General features: G+C 40.6%; 1 protein-coding gene across 1 annotated transcript; it reads left to right on the top strand.

Moving 5' to 3' along the window:
* The first annotated feature begins 1017 nt into the window (after positions 1-1017).
* On the top strand, positions 1018-17263 carry wnt16 (wingless-type MMTV integration site family, member 16). Its single transcript, XM_063057814.1, has 4 exons — positions 1018-1527; positions 1625-1851; positions 3513-3808; positions 14005-17263. The coding sequence occupies exons 1-4, from the start codon at positions 1433-1435 to the stop codon at positions 14467-14469; spliced, it is 1083 nt and encodes a 360-aa protein (XP_062913884.1). The 5' UTR covers positions 1018-1432; the 3' UTR covers positions 14470-17263.
* Positions 17264-17761: the final 498 nt, after the last annotated feature.

Raw genomic sequence — 17761 nt, 5'->3', positions numbered from 1 at the left:
GATACTTGATTAAATTCACTGCGGTCCGATCAAACTTAAAAACAGATTGCCAAATATTTATGCTCGAATAACCATTCACAACTTGAGATCTTCGACTTTAATAGACACTAAATTTAAAGGTTGGTGGTTTAATAGCAGTTATATTTTCAATCTGGGTTTCAATATTACTACCTTTACAAACATAAACAGGGGCCATATATTCTTGGCAAAACTGCATGGAAGGGGGAGGTTTATAGAAAGCTCCGTTTCATTTTCTACATATCAAATAAGGACAATTATTGCAAGTATTTTCTATATCGCTTGACACGATATATCTACGAAATGTTTTCAAAGGATAAAATTTGATTGAAGAGTTGTAACGGCTGAAACAATATTTAGTACAACCACCCTCGCCCCTCTAATCTCACCAAGCACAAAATAAATTCTAAAAATTGATTGAGTTTAAAATTTCGAAAATGCTGCCTGTACGATATAGCAAATTTTGTCAGTCAGGACCAAATCATTAATGCAACTCGATCCTTTTCCCAACCAGCATTTTAATCGAAATGTTACGTAACTTAGTTCATCTCAATTTCCACATTTCCTGCAAAAATTTAGGTGACATTTGTTGATATATTTGACAAATGGAAACAAGCCAAATGTTAAACAGACGCAACAGTTCAGGCAGGATCTAAGGAGATCTATGAGAAATGATCACCTGGTTTATATTCCAGGTGATCATTTCTCAGAGCCGAAACGTAAATTCTATTTCTCTCCTGGCGCAGCAGAACGTGTAGAGTGTTTCTCCGCTTGTATTTCAGATTTCCAGCAACTCAACTGCAGTTGTTTTGTTTTTTTGAACACATCGGTTAAGTTGCTAATCGACTGTCATTCAATTCAATAATATTAAGGTGGACGGAGTGCAGCTTGTGGCATTAACATTTTACTGAGTGCATAATATCAGGCCCGCAAAAGTGCTTCTGAACGTAAAACCTACGAAGATTTCAACGGTGGCGAAACTTGAAATATTATATTAAATTCGTTGCTACCACCCGCTACAGCTTGTGTTCGAAGTTAACACTTTCATGAACAAATTAGACGGGACACTTCTTATGATGTGGCGTCACAGGACCACCGACCAATCGTTCCGGCAGTATGTCTATTTTATTTTAATTTCGTCTCTGTCCAATGGGAAATTGTGGGCGGCAACTAAGAGCTTGGCAGCACAATTCTTCGCAAGAGTTTGTTTCTTCTCTCATCTCTCTTTCCAACCCTGCCTCTCTCATCCACCGGCTCAAAAAACTGTTTTGTAAACTCCCACAGAAATTACAGAATGGACAGTCTGTTCACTCTAAAGAATAATACCCCTAAAGTTGCAGGAAATTGCGCTTATGTTCAATTACATTAACAACGTGACACCCTCGCGTGGCGAAATATAATAAATGATTCGATCATGGAGAGAGGGGCTTCTCTTGGATTATACCGGTGTGGTGTGTTACTGGTGGCAATTCTAACAGCATTTCCATGCTATTGTCACGGAAATTGGATGTAAGTAAAGCTTAATTCCTGAAAGCGTTAGATGCCAATTTATTTGCGGCGTACAGTTTATTTGATGGTGATGTGCTTTTCTACATCCTCGCGACAGGTGGCTAGGATCCGCAGCCAGTGGAGTTACAGAGAAAATGGGATGGCTAGGTTTGCCGCTTTCAAACAAACAGAAAGATCTATGCAAAAGGAAACCCAGTCTTTTGCCAGCTATTAAAGAAGGAGCTCGCATTGGTATTTATGAATGCCAACGTCAGTTTAAACACGAAAGGTGGAATTGCTCTATCACTAATGATTACTCTGTGTTTGACTATGAGTTAACCAGCGGTAAGTCAAGAACGCAACTTTTTTTAAATCAATTCTCCGATCCAGATGTAAAGCTATTACTTCGGATCTACAGCTTTGGGGTTATTATTAGATGACAAACACACTTTTAGCATTTCTTCTTTCTAATTAAATCTCAAGCAGTTGCTGTATTCGATGTAAATATTATGATAATTTAAAGTCTAACAATGCAAGTTAATATATTGGTTCGACTGCACCGTGAAATCGCAAATAAACGATTGGATAGCTTACAGGCTGTTCTGCGGGTTACTGTGTCCATGTGAGTTCCGTTAACTTTTTTCAACAAGTTTGTTAAAGTTATCAGGTATTTGGTAAAGTAGTGCGCTTCCTAACATAACAAAAATGTGAGGATGACGCTGAATTTTAATGAGGAAAAATAAATAGCCGGAACTATAACATTCAATTTCAACAGGGAACAATGTTAAACTGATACAACAGGAATTCTGCAGATGCTGGAAATTCAAGCAACACACATCAAAGTTGCCGGTGAACGCAGCAGGCCAGGCAGCATCTATAGGAAGAGGCGCAGTCGACGTTTCAGGCCGAGACCCTTCGTCAGGACCCGTTAAACTGATACCTAGTCATTCGCGGGGTTAAATAACTTATAGTACAGGTTATCATTTATTGAAACGAGTGTCTTTGGTCGATAAACTTGTAATTTGCTAACGTAAATTCAGTCACTGAGTTTTTACATGCATTTAATGGCAGCACGTTTCTCTGAAGCATTAATGTTTGACTACAACATAGAATCGTAGCTTTTAAGGGGATCAAGGCATGTCGGACAGATAGCAATCGCGGAGTTTGTTAAAACGGTTTTGTAAGTTTGCTGGGTTAAAAAAAAACCTCCTTCATGTCGTCCACAATCTCACCTAATGGCTGCATTTCTGTGCGCGGTTCATTGCACAGCCCGCAGCAGGGGAAAAGGAATAATGGACATTCACGCTAAAAGTATTTGATTCCTATCTTTACGGCATTGTGTGTGCATTTTGCACAGGAAGCAAGTCGACCATATTTCACTGAAGTCCTTTAGTACTTGCCGCTCACTTGCTCTTCTACGTTTAAACGCAAGCCGGTACCATAAAGTAAGACGATAAGAATTTACCATTTGTTAAATATTCATTCATGAAAAGACCTCTACCTACTCACTCTACGCGTAAAGCAATGAGTTCTTGGGTCCTTCCGTGGTTGTTGAAGTGTTCACTCTCGGCTCCAGACTGGCGCCACACGCGGGAGTGAAGGACGACATAGAGTGAAATTAATGCAACAGCTTCCAGCGATTGTGGATAGTCATTTCCGGGATAGTTTCGAAAAAGCGTGATTTTAAAATAGTTTCAGAGTTCGAATGTTATCTTACTGCGTTTACTCTTCAATTTGTAGGATATTATCTGTGCTTTCACTGCAGTGTCAAATACCGCAATATAAACTAATATAAGACGTTAGAAATAAAAGAACACCCTGTTTACGCTTAGCAGATCAACTTGCCTCTCTTTGCAGATGCTGTTTGACCTGCTGAGTATTTCCAGCATTTGGTGCAAATTCCTCCGGTTTTGTTGCTGTACTTGCCTTCACACTTGCCGCACAGAGGGACAGGGTTGGGTGGAACTTCCTCCGTGTGGTAATGTCCAGTCTTTCTCCTCCGGCAGGTACTAAGGAGAGCGCCTTCATTCAGGCGGTAATGGCGGCGGGGCTCGTGCACGCGGTGACGCGCGCCTGCAGTGCGGGAAATCTGACCGAGTGCTCGTGTGACCGGAACCTTCGGAGCGGCGGGTCGGTCAACGAAGGCTGGCACTGGGGCGGCTGCTCCGACGATCTACAGTACGGCATGGCACTCAGCAGAAAGTTCGTCGACACGAGCAGAAAACCGGTGGACGGAGAACTCGGAGCAGGCAAAGAAGCGTGGACGACCATGATCCTGCACAATAATGAGGCGGGTCGACAGGTGAGAGAGTGGGGTGAATGAGAGCGACCCAGATCTGGGTCTATTTCACCTAGGCCAACAGTTAAATCCAAATGGTCTGTCCTTCTTCCTTCAGTAAGTGGTCACAATTCACTGTGCTGGAAACATCCAGCAGACCAGCCAGTGTTGGTTGGTTTCTGCGATTATGTGTCATGATGTAATAGTGGCGAAGCTAAAAGTCATTCAAAATGAAGATGGAAGGGAAATTCCCCTATCAATCAAACTTGATATCCAAACATTTGTAAATTGCAGATGATGGAAATCTAAAATAAAATAGTGAAGGCATATCACAGGAAACAGTTAACGTTTCAGGTGGATGGATTTATAGCACTTACTATATAAGTAATTGTTTTCCACTGTGCAGGAGAAATTCTGATTTTTTTAAATGGGACAATTTGCGGTAGCTTCGGTTTCTTCTCTTTAAATAGTCTCCTTTTTCTAAGCAAATCGACTTGTATACAATTAACTATTTGCTGTACCGTGTTCAGATCTGCCTCTAACTCAATGGTTGACCTAGTGTTGCCAGTAAATGTTCTGTACTTTGAACTGTCTTTGCTACTAAGCAGGGGACTGCTAGGATAAGAACATAATTGTTAACAGGTAGAAGGTTATCAGTTTCACGTTAGTACATTTTTAACCCTTGGTTTGTTATCAAATAGAAACTCACAAGGTTGCTTTGTGCTCTGATGTGAGTCAGAAGTCACAAAATATTTGAATTCAGGGACATGTATAAGAATATAGGAGTAGTAAGCCACACAGCCTGTCAAGCCTACCACATCATCCAGTGACATTACAGCTGATCTATGCTGGCCTCATCTCTTCTTCTGTGCAGGAAAAGCTTTTATAAGGACAGTATATGAAGGGTAAAAGAGAGTCAAGGATAGATACAGGACCAATACAAAATGACACTGGAAATATTGTAATCAGAGATGCAGAGATGGCAATGGAACTGAATGCATATTTTGCATGAGTCTTTACAGTGGAAGACGTCTGCAGTATACCAGACATTCAAAAGTGTCAGGAAGTGAAGTTTGTGCAGTGAAAATTACGACTGAGAAGGTGCTCAGGAAGCTTATTGGTCTGAGGGTGGATAAATCTCCTGGACCTGATGGAATGACCCTCGGGTACTGAAGGAAGTAGCTGGAGAGATTGCGGGGCATTAATGATCTTTCACGAATTGATAGATTCTGGCATTGTACCGGATGACTGGAAAATTGCAAATGTTACTCCGCTATTTAAGAAGTGTGGGAGGCAGCAGAAAGGAAACTATAGACCTGTTAGCCTGACATCAATGGTTGGGAAGTTGTTAGAATCGATCGTTAGGGATGAGATTACAGAATACCTGGAGGCACATGACAAGATAGGCCAAAGCCAGCATGGTTTCCTGAAAGGAAACTCCTGCCTGACTAACCTACTGCAATTCTTTAAGGAAATTACAAGCAGGGTAGACAAAGGAGATGAAGTAGATTTTCAGAAGGCCTTTGACAAGGTGCTGCACATGAGGCTGCTTAGAAAGATAAGCCCATGGAATTACAGGGAAGTTACTAGCATGAGTGGAGCATTGGCTGGTCGGCAGAAAACAGAGTGGGAATAAAGGGATCATACTCTGCCTGGCTGCCGGTTACCAGTGGAGTTCCACTGCTTTTCACAATGTATATCAATGATTTGGACTATGGTATTAATGGATTTGTGGCTAAATTTGCCGATGATACAAAGATAGGTAGAGGAGCGGGTAGTGTTAAGGAAACAGAGAGCCTGCAGAGAGACTTAAATAGTTTAGGGGAATGGCAAAGAAGTGGCAAATGAAATACAATGTTAGAAAGTGTATGGTCATGAACATTGGTGAAAGAAATAAACGGGCAGGCTATTATTTGGATGGGGAGAGAATTCAAAATGCAGAGATGCAAAGGGACTTGGGAGTCCTTGTGCAGGATACCCTAAAGGTTAACCTCCAGGTTGAGTCGGTTGTGAAGAAGACAAATGCAATGTTGGCATTGATTCCTAGAGGTATTGAATATAAGAGCAGGGATGTGATGCTGAGGCTCTATAAGGCACCTCTGAGACCACACTTAAGAGTATTGTGTGCAGTTTTGGGCTCCTTGTTTTAGAAAGGATATACTGACATTGGAAAGGGTTCGGAGAAGATGCACGAGAGTGATTCCAGGAATGAAAGGGTTACCATATGAGGAATGTCCGGCAGTTCCTGGGCTGTATTCCCTGGAGTTCAGGAAAATGAGGAGGGGATCTCATAGAAACATTCCAATTGTTGAAAGGCCTGAACAGATTAGATATGGCAAAGTTATTTCCCGTGGAATGGGACTCTGGGACAAAAGAGTACGACTTCAGGATTGAAGGACGTCCTTTCAGAACTGAGATGCGGAGAAATTACTTTAGAATAATAGAAAAGTACACACAGTAACAGGCCATTCGGTCCTTCTAGTCTGTGCCAAACCATTTACATTGCCTACTCTACTTGACCTGCACCCTTACCCCTCCCATCTGTGTACCTGTCCAAACTTCTCTTAAGCATTGAAATCGAGTTCGCATGCACCACTTGTGCTGGCAGCTTGTTCCACACTCTCACCAGTGAAGAAGTTTCTCCATATGTTCCCTTAATGTTTTCACCTTTCACCCTTAACCTATGACCTCTGATTGTAGTCTCACCCAATCTCAGCGGAAAAAGCCTGCTTGTATTTATCCCCTCTATACCCCTCATAATTTTGCATACCTCTAACAAATCTCCTCTCAATCTTCTACATTCCAAGGAATAAATTCATAAATTATTCAGTATTTCCTTGGAACTCACGTCCTCCAGACCCAGCAACATCCTTGTAAATTTTCTCTGTACTTGTTCAGCCTTATTTGCATCTTCCAAGTTTCAAAGTAATTCTGCAGTTCCAAAAGGCATCGGTGAGGCTGCATCTGGAGTACTGTGTACATGGGCGGCACTTTAGTCAGAGGGTGGTAAATCTGTGGGATTTGTTGCCATGAGCGGCCGTGGAGGCCAAGTCATTGGGTGTATATAAGGCAGAGGTAGATAGGTTCTTGAATAGCCAGGGCATCAAAGGATATGAGGTGAAAGCAGGGGAGTGGGGATGACTGGAAGAATTGGATCAGCCCATGATTGAATGGTGGAGCAGACTCGATGGGCGGAATGGCCTGCTTCTGCCCCTATATCTTATGGTCTTATAAGAAGATTCATTTCAAATATTTATCCATCACCACCTTAAATATGTCTCAGGATCTGACCCATATCTATACCCCTGGTCCCCATCTTTGTTGTTCTCCTACTACTATAATATTGTAATCATGAGGTTGAGATAAGTAATCAAAATTCTGCAGAAGTTTTATCCTTACTGATATTTGTTCAGTAGATTTTAATAGTTCACAAATGTAGCAAAATACTGGCAGAAGTATTCACCAGATTGATTCCTGGGATGGCAGGACTTTCATATGATGAAAGGCTGGATCGACTAGGCTTATACTCGTTGGAATTTAGAAGATTGAGGGGGAATCTTATTGAAATGTATAAAATCCTAAAGGGATTGGACAGGCTAGATGCAGGAAGCTTGTTCCCGATGTTGGGGAAGTCCAGAACGAGGGGTCACAGTTTGAGGATAAAGGGGAAGCCTTTTAGGACCGAAATTAGGAAAAACTTCTTCACACAGAGAGTGGTGAATCTGTGGAATTCTCTGCCACAGGAAACAGTTGAGGCCAGATCATTGGCTATATTTAAGAGGGAGTTAGATATGGCCCTTGTGGCTAAAGGGATCAGGGGGTATGGAGGGAAGGCTGGTACAGGGTTCTGAGTTGGATGATCAGCCATGATCATACTGAATGGCAGTGCAGGCTCGAAGGGCCGAATGGCTTACTCCTGCACCTATTTTCTATGTTTCTAGAAGAGATTATGCTGAGACTGTAGTCGTGTGTTTTTTTATCTTTGAAAATAATGACATGATGTTAAGTTATTCCTGGAACAGTTGTACTCAATATGTGGTGCTTGATCTGTATGGGCAGACATTCACTAAGTATGTTTTCAATCACTATTATTATCACATCTGGAATTGTTCCTAATTGTGATATTCAACCTATATTTAATCTTCATTGATTAAGTTTGGAGTTCAGTGTGCTCAGTACAAGGGTGACCATTTTCCAAAGTTGAAAATTGTATTTTAAAAAAACATTGTATCATAACAAGCTGTTCAGAGTGTGGTTTCTCATTTTCACATTGACCTAGATTGGTACCCATGCAGCAGTGACATTCCATTTAGTTGACTAAGATGTGATCTAACCCCAAAACACACTATAATCATGATGTGAAAAGTGATTATAACTTGACACTAATTATGTAGTTGTCATGTGAATAAAACTGGGTTGCAGATCCCAGCTAATCTGACACTGAAGTTAAAGCTTTGAGTATTTTATTGAAACAAGGGTGATGAACTTACATGGATCAGTACATGAAACTCTGACGTTGAGGCCATTACAGAGACAGTGGTCACAAGTCTTGACCTTAACCGTCGCCTTGGAAAAGGCTAGGAGCAGACTTTATGGGAAAGTATTTAATTGGGGGAGGGCTAATTATGATGCTATTAGGCAGGAACCTGGGAGTACAAATTGGGAACAGATGTTCTCAGGGAAATGTGCTGTGGTTGCTTAGGAAGTACTTGAATGGGGTTCTGGATAGGATTGTCCTATTGAAGAAAGGAAAGGATGGTGGGTTAAGGAACCAGTGTTGACAAGAGAAGTGGAACATTCACTCAAGAGGAAGAAGGAAGCATACTTAAGGTTTAGGAAGCAAAGATCAGACAGGACTCTTGAGAGTTATAACATAGACAGGAAGGAGCTTAAGAAGTGACTTGGGAGAGCTAGAAGAGGACATGAGAAGGCCTTGGTGAGTAGGATTAAGGAAAACCCTAAGGCATTCTACATGTATGTGAAGAACAGGATCCATAAAGTGAGGGTAGGATCAATAAGGGTTAAAAGAGGAAATGTGCCTATGGTCGGATGAGGTGTGTGAAGTCCTTAATACTTCGCTCAGTATTCACCAGTGAGAGGGACCTTAATGAATGTGAGGTTAGGGTAGAAAAGTTGGAGTATGGTTAATATCATTCCTTTGTTCAAGAAAGATAATAGAGATAATCCTTGTGATTATAGATCAGTGAGTCTTACATTGGTGGTGGGCAAACTACTGGAGAGGATTTGCAAATTTGGAGAATCATAGTCTGATTAGGGATAGCAATGATGGTTTTGTAAGGGGAAGGTCCTGCCTTACAAGCCAGATTGACCTTTTTGAGTAAGTGAAAAAACGAATTAATAGAGGTACAATGGTGAATGTGGTGTATATGAGTTTTAGCAAGGCATTCAACAAGGTTCCACATGGTGGGCTCATTCAGAAAGTCAGGAGGCATGAGATCCAGTGAAATTTGGCTGCAAGGATTTGAAATTGGCGTCCTCACTTCAGGCACAGGGTGACAGCAGATGGAGGTGGTCCATGACCAGTGATGTTCCACAGGTATTTTACTGGGATGCCTGCTCTTTGAGATTGTGTAATTGACTTGGATGAGGAAGTGGAAGGGTGGATTAGTTAGTTTGCAGATGACATGAAAGTTGATAGTGTTGTGAATAGTTGTCATAGCTTACAATGGAGTATTGTCAGGATGCAGAGCTGGACTAGGAAGTGACAGATGGAGCTCAATCTGGAAAAGTGTTAAATGATACACTTCAGGAAGGTTGAACCTGAAGGCACAAGGTTAATGGCAGGATTCTTAGCAATGTGGAGGAACAGGAGGATTTTGGGTCTGTGTTCATAGATCCCTTATTAATAGGATGGTTAGGAAGGTGAATGGTGTGTTGGCCTTCATTAGTCAGGGGATTCAGATCAAGGGCCACAAGGCAATGTTGCAGTTCTATAAAACTCTGATTAGACTACACTTGGAGTATTGTGTTCAGTTCTGATCACTGTGTTATAGCAAGGATGTGCAAACTTTAGAAAGAGTGCAGAGAAGAGTTACCATAATACTACCTGGATTAGAGAATGTGTCTTGTGAGGAAAGGTCGAACAAGATAAGGCTTTTCTCTTTGGCAAGATGGGGCTTTTCTCTTTTGATCAAGAGTTATAAGATGATGAAGGCATAGACAGAGTGGACAGCCAGCATCTTTTTCCCAAGGCAGCAAAAGGCTAATATGAGAGGGCATTCTTTTAAGGTGATTGGAGGAAAGTGTAGGGGTGGGGGGATATCTTACTTGCTTAAGACCATCATCTGTACTGGGGCGCTGACAGCAGTTCAACAAGAGTCCTGTGTCCTGAGACAGCATTTAAGTCGCCCCTAGGTGTCTTGATGTATCATTCCTCTCCCAGAGATGAGGTCTTTGGAGTTTCTGTAGCACTGGGTTTTTATGGGATGGGGTTGCTCACTCCATATGCCGAACCCTTCTCCTTTCGCAGCCGGGCTCAGGACCATCCACGGTGAGTTGGGCAGTATATCGGAGGTAGTTTTTACACGTAATGGTAAATGCATGGAACATTGCCGGTGATGGTGGTAGGAACATTAGGGACACTTAAGAGACTCTTAGATAGGCATATGGATAAAAGAAAAATGAAGGGCTAATTGAAAGGGAAGAGTGAGATAAAAAGATCAGCACAACACCTATATTGCCCTGTACTATGTTCTATGTACTTCACCACTGAGATTTAGGGTCACAATGGTTCTTGAAACTGATTGCTAGACTCAGCATTGACGCAGACTTTAAGGCTTGCTATAAACAATAAACCTGAGAATGACCCCAGAGGCAAAGGACACATTTGAAAGAATGTTTCACAAAGCTTTAATTTACATAGGGTACACTAGAATTTCATCTTGCTGCAAAAGCACACATTACAGCTGTGTAAAATCATTATCCAGACTTGGAAAAATTCCTTTTCCATTTGGGGAAGAAAGTCTCCAGATTACACATTATTGAAGCATCAGTGAGACACAAACAACTGGTATTTCTGGTTAGGTCTTAAAAGTAATGTACCAGTACGTCATTTTTTTTCTGCTTGATTTAATTAACACGGAATAGTTTTCTAAAAAGTCACATTGCCACCATTACATAGAACTGATATAACTGTCTTTATGTCAACAGAAAACACAGCAAAGGAGTTTCTGTGGAGAGGTTTACTTAATGTCTGTTATATGTACAGTGGCATTCAAAAGTTTGGGCACCCCTGGTCAAAATTTCTGTTACTGTGAATAGCTAAGCGAGTAAAAGATGAGCAACACACATCAAAGTTGCTGGTGAACGCAGCAGGCCAGGCAGCATCTGTAGGAAGAGGTGCAGTCGACGTTTCAGGCCGAGACCCTTCATCAGGACTAACTGAAGGAAGAGTGAGTAAGGGATTTGAAAGTTGGAGGGGGAGGGGGAGATCCAAAATGATAGGAGAAGACAGGAGGGGGAGGGATAGAGCCAAGAGCTGGACAGGTGATAGGCAAAAGGGGATACGAGAGGATCATGGAACAGGAGGTCCCCTCCCCACCTTGTCTGTCTTCCCGGACCACCCCCCCCGGTCTTTCTTCCCGGACCCCCCCCCTTGTCTATCTTCCCGGACCTCCCCCCCCTTGTCTTTCTTCCCGTACCTCCTGTCCCATGATCCTCTCGTATCCCCTTTTGCCTATCACCTGTCCAGCTCTTGGCTCTATCCCTCCCCCTCCTGTCTTCTCCTATCATTTTGGATCTCCCCCTCCCCCTCCAACTTTCAAATCCCTTACTCACTCTTCCTTCAGTTAGTCCTGACGAAGGGTCTCGGCCTGAAACGTCGACTGCACCTCTTCCTACAGATGCTGCCTGGCCTGCTGCGTTCACCAGCAACTTTGATGTGTGTTGCTTGAATTTCCAGCATCTGCAGAACTCCTGTTGTTTGCGAGTAAAAGATGACCTGATTTCCAAACGGCATAAAGTTAAAGATGACACATTTCTTTAATATTTTAAGCAAGATTACTTCTTTATTTCCATCTTTTACAGTTTCAAAATAACAAAAAAGGAAAAGGGCCCAAAGCAAAAGCTCGAGCACCCTGCATGGTCAGGACAGGTTGACCTTCACTAATCCGGCACCATTGGGACCTGAGGAGTGCTGGATTAGTGAAAATGCCAAATTACAGAAGGATCACATTAAACATAATCAGTGCCGGATTATCAAAGAATCCAGATTACAGGTAGTCGGATTAGTGAAGGTCGACCTGTACTTAGTAACACCCCCTTTGACAAGTATCACAGCTTGTAAACGCTTTCTGTAGCCAGCTAAGAGTCTTTCAATTCTTGTTTGGGGGATTTTCGCCCATTCTTCCTTGCAAAAGGCTTCTAGTTCTGAGATTCTTGGGCCATCTTGCATGCACTGCTCTTTTGAGGTCTATCCACAGATTTTCGATGATGTTTCGGTCGCGGAACTGTGAGGGCCATGGCAAAACCTTCAGCTTGCGCCTCTTGAGGTAGTCCATTGTGGATTTTGAGCTGTGTTTAGGATCATTATCCTGTTGTAGAAGCCATCCTCTTTTCACCTTCAGCTTTTTTACAGACAGTGTGATGTTTGCTTCCAGAATTTGCTGGTATTCAATTGAATTCATTCTTCCACCAGTGAAATGTTCCCCATGCCACTGACTGCAACACATGCCTGAAGCATGATTGATCCACCCCCATGCTTAAGAGTTGCAGAGGTGTTCTTTTCATGAAATTCTGCACCCTTTTTTCTCCAAACATACCTTTGCTCATTGTGGCCATAAAGTTCTATTTTAACTTCATCAGTCCACAGGACTTGTTTCCAAAATGCATCAGGCTTGTTTAGATGTTCCTTTGCAAATATCTGATGCTGAATTTTGTGGTGAGGACGCAGGAAAGGTTTTCTTCTGATGACTCTTCCATGAAGGTCATATTTGTGCAGGTGTCACTGTAGAACAGTTCACCACCACTCCAGAGTCTGCTAAAGCTTCCTGAAGGTCTTTTGCAGTCAAATGGGGGTTTTGATTTGCCTTTCTAGCAATCCTACAAGCAGTTCTCTCAGAAAGTTTTCCTGGTCTTCCAGACCTCAACTTGACCTCCACCGTTCCTGTTAACTGCTATTTCTTAATTACATTACGAACTGAGGAAACAGATACCTGAAAACACTTTGCTATCTTCTTATAGCCTTCTCCTGCTTTCTGGGCATCATTTATTTTAATTTTCAGAGTGCTAGGCAGCTGCTTAGAGGAGCCCATGGCTACTGATTGTTGGGACAAGGTTTGAGGAGTCAGGGTATTTATAAAGCTTTGAAATTTGCATCACCTGGCCTTTCCTAACAATGACTGTAAACAAGCCATAGCCCTAACAAGCTAATTAAGGTCTGAGACCGTGGTAAAAGTTATCTGAGAGCGCAAATCTCTTGGGGTGCCCAAACATCTGCATGGTGCTCCTTTCCTTTTTCTCGCTCTTAAAATTGTACAAAACAAAAATAATACACTAATCTTGCTTAAAGTGTTGAAAAGAATGTTTCATCTTTAACTTTATGACTTTTGGAGATCAGTTCATTTTCTACTCACTTAACTATTCACAGTAAAAGAAATTTTGACTGGGGTCCCCAAACCTTTGCATGCCACTGTAGATCAGTGCATATTATTCCATAAGGCATGGGAGTAGAATTAGGCCATCTGGCCCAGCAAGTCTGCTCCACCATCCAATCATGGCTGATACAATTTTTTTTATTTCCTCCTCAACCCCAGTTCCCAGCCTTCTCCCCGTAACCTTTGATGCCATGTCTGATTAAGAACCCATCAATCCCTGCCTTAAATACACACAATGACTTAGTCTCCACAGCTGCATGTGGCAACAAATTCCACAAATTCACCACCCTTTGGCTAAAGAAATTTCTCGGCATCTCTGTTTTGAAAGGGTGCCCCTCTATCCTGAGGCTCTCCCACCCTGGGAAACATCGTTTCCACATCTAGTTTGTCTAGGCCTTTCAACATTCGAAAGGTTTCAATGAGATTCCCCCCTCATCCTTCTGAATTCCAGCAAGTACAGACCCAGAGCTATCAAACATTCCTCATACGATAATGCATTCCCATGTGGTTGTATATTGAAAAAGGAAAACGCATGTAAGGTTTAATTTATAAGTTTTATACTTACAAATTTAATAAAAGTAGTTTTTTTGTGTGTGGCTTCTATAGGCTGTGTCCAAATTGATGTCCGTGAATTGCCGTTGTCATGGTGTGTCTGGATCATGTGCGGTGAAAACTTGTTGGAAAACCATGTCTTCATTTGATCAAATTGGCCAATACCTGAAAGAGAAATATGAGCACAGTGTCCAAATCCTGGACAAGGCAAAGAAGAAGGCTCGGCGCAAGGACAAGGACCAGCGGAAAGTGCCCGTGAACAGGGAGGACCTGGTACACATTAAAAAGTCACCCAATTATTGTGTAGAGGATAAAAAGTTAGGCATCCATGGAACTCGGGGGCGTGAATGTAACCGAACCTCTCCTGCTTCAGATGGCTGTAACCTGCTGTGCTGCGGACGGGGATATAACACACATGTTGTCCGGCATGTGGAGCGATGTGACTGTAAATTTGTGTGGTGCTGTTACGTGCGTTGTCGGAGATGCGAAACGATGACTGATGTACACACCTGCAAGTAGCTTAAAGTCAAACAGAACAAGGGGAAAGCTTTGCACCAAAGAAGCGTGAGCTCTTGCTGGTTTTAACGAGCAACTACACAAAGTTGAACAAGCTGTTTGTAAAACATTTGCATGGTCATGACTTTCAGTCAAGTAGAGAATATTTAAAAATATTGCCATTTGTAACTGAGCAAATCCTATGAACAAAAATATAAGACTATCATCGAATAAAGTAACTGCTTTGTCTCAAATTTATAGAAAAAAATCAAAAGAAAAGGAGCTGAAAGAAAACCACAGATAGAGCAGCAGAAGTACTCGAATACTAGTACACAATACTGAAATAAACAGCTGCAGATGCTGGAATCTGGAGCAAAAAAAAACCACTGGAGGAACTGATCCATTAGGCAGCATCTGTAGAAGCAGAGGGATAGCCAATAGATAGTTCTGAATGGTCATCTATGCCACTGCCTCCACAGATACTGCCTGACCTGCTAGATCTTCCAGCAGCTCTTTTTTTTACTGGAATACTATAAGCCTTTTAGTGGAGATGGAATATAGTAGTATTTTAACATTCCAAATTAAATGTTTGAAAACTTTGTATTTTTACTTAAGTATAGCATAACTTATATAAAATGACTGCTGTATTTTGTTAAACCATAGAATATGTTCAAAACCACAGAAGTAGCATTGTCTGAAGTTGAAATGTAATATTGACTTCTTGAAGATAAAATCTTCTAAATTACTGATCACTGATGAAAATGGAAACATTGAGACACTGTATTTCAGTTGCATGGCAACAGTGTATCTAAAACTATATTACTTACAAAGTAAAATAATTTAAGTTACTAGGGTGTGTTCTAAAGAATAGTGGTTCACACCTTAGGAAAATATATGTACAGAGAATTTTAATTTCAGATGACAAGCATTCTAACAGCTTAATATGTGTAAATATTTAACTTATGCAAAATGTGTAAAAGGTCAGCCATAATCTCACTGTATAAATTGTAATTATAGTTGTGCTATGTTATGTATAAAATGCAGTTGAGAATTGAAAACATTTAAAATGTTTTTTTATTGTTTTTGATATCTAAGGTTACCGAAAATGTCAGTTTTGGAGTTTTATTTTAGATACATGCATGTCTTGCAGAAAATATCCTTAAAAGAGGAAAATGTGTTTTTGTTAGAACAAATGCATTTTTAAAGTTATCTTTTCTAAAATTCTAAGATTTTACCTAACTTCTAAACCTCTCGTTTCAGTAGGGATTGTGAGCTGTGAAAAATAACATGACAGTGAAAAATACCACAAGTCCATTATTTATAAGGAGTTTTAGTTTAATGATGACCTTTGGTCTTAGCCTGATTTGATGTAAAGATGAAAAAAAAACAAGTAAAAATAATTATTTAGAATCAAATAAAGTTTGATATTTGCCTCCTTAGTGAATTTATTCCCATTGGAAAGTCTGAGACTGTTATGTTAACATTTAGGCTTCAGCTTAATATAGTTAAATTGGCTCATGATCCAACCAGAAAAAAAATGTACAACATTCATGCAACTGAGTATCATAAATTTATATGAAAGTAGATTGTCAAAAAATAAATGAGAACAACTCTACTGAATACTCTTGGCATCTGCTTCTGTGCATATCTAGTTAAGTGTGGTGTTTTATCATTCTCCTTTAGCTTTGCAACTAACAACTCAACATCTTCAAAATAGCACAAAACAGGAAAACCAAAATCTCTCCATTGCACACTTAAAAACAGCCAAGTAAATGATAAGTGTTATTGTTTAGGCAATGCCTTGGAAATTGTTCTACTCACAAATAAGACTTTAAAACTGATCCATCCTCTATGTAAAATTTCACTGCATAATAAAATTGATTACACTCTTAACCAGTGTGGCAGTTATGAAGTATAATCTTTTAATTTAATTGTGTCTATATCATACTTAATTGTTTTTTTATTGTCAGGTATTGAAATACCTCGGGAAAACTTGTCTTGCATATTGTTCATATGGATCAAATGATCACACAGTGACTTCAGGTAGAACAAGGTGCAATTGCAATAACAATGCAGAATAAAGCATAGCAGCTACCATGAACATGCAGGTAAACAGCAAGGTGCAAGATCATAATGTAGATTGTGCAGTCGAGAGTCCACCTGATCATACTAGGGTACCATTTAGTAGCCTTGCAACAGCGAGATAGAAGCTACCCTTAAACCTGGTAGCACATGGTTTCATGCTTTTGTACCTTTTGCCTGATGGAAGTGGGAGAAGAGAGCACAGCTGGAGTGGGTGTTGTCAAAGTGCTGCTCAGTCCTTTCAAAATTAGAATGATAGCAAACTAAGGAAAATGAAAATAAAATTTGGAGACGATAAATGTACAAATTGTGTAAAGGGAAATATAGCAGCATCAAAATACTTAAATGAATATAACAATAGTCTGAAATATTTTTCCACCAATTTGCAGTGAGTGAGACTGTAATAAAGCTTGTAATAAATATTGTATTTGACATATTCTTTGAACTAAAGCTACATCCTTTCTGTTTCTTCTGATGTGTTAATGAGAATCATTTGAGTACAGTTGCTTCTGGGCTGAAGTTTGTGGAATCAGGTCCTACTCCAACACACAAATCTGTGAATCATTTCCAGTGCAGAGCTGAGACACTGTCAGAGGTCTTGTCCTCTGGGTGAAATGTTAAACCATGACCCTGGTTGACTCCTGCATAGACACAAGGGATCCCAAGTCTTGATTTCACAGAAAAGCAAGGATTCTTAATGTTCTGGCCAAACCATGTTCATTAAAAATCACTGCTACCATGTTTTCTACATCATAACTGTGACTACTCTTAAAAAGTATTTCACTGTGAAGTATTATGTCATGTCCAAAGGTTGTAAAGTGCTCTTAATAAATTTGCCTTATTTTTTGGCTTAGATGATTTAAATGCATCAATTATTATATACACTAACTATAAACTTTCCTAGGGAAATCAGAAGTGTTCAATTATACTCTTGGCTCAAGCTTGGTATATGTCAAGAGATGAGTCACTCACACAAAGTGCCTAGCCCAGACCTGATCTTGTTTATGTGACGGATGTGGTTGAGTTTCAGGACATTGGCAGCAGAGGCTCAGCAATAGTAGTGTCTCTGAATTTTAAGGCTAGGTAAATATTGTATTGTATTCAATATATCCTTTGAACTAAAGCTAAATTTCGTTAAAGCTAAAATGTATTCCGTTGTTAGAGTTGACCATTACCTGAACATTTTGTGATACAAATGTTACCTGCCAATTACCAGCTCATGCCTAAATATTAT

This window comes from Mobula hypostoma, chromosome 9 (genome assembly GCF_963921235.1).
Source record: "Mobula hypostoma chromosome 9, sMobHyp1.1, whole genome shotgun sequence".
Classification (NCBI taxonomy): Eukaryota; Metazoa; Chordata; class Chondrichthyes; order Myliobatiformes; family Myliobatidae; genus Mobula; species Mobula hypostoma.
This window is presented reverse-complemented; position numbering and strand designations above follow the sequence as displayed.

Coding starts and splice junctions, on each gene's coding strand:
- wnt16 (XM_063057814.1), top strand. CDS start 1,433: ATGGAGAGAGGGGCTTCTCTTGGATTATACCGGTGTGGTGTGTTACTG. Junction 1,852..3,512: donor TGACTATGAGTTAACCAGCG/GTAAGTCAAGAA, acceptor CTCCTCCGGCAG/GTACTAAGGAGAGCGCCTTC. Junction 3,809..14,004: donor ATAATGAGGCGGGTCGACAG/GTGAGAGAGTGG, acceptor TGGCTTCTATAG/GCTGTGTCCAAATTGATGTC.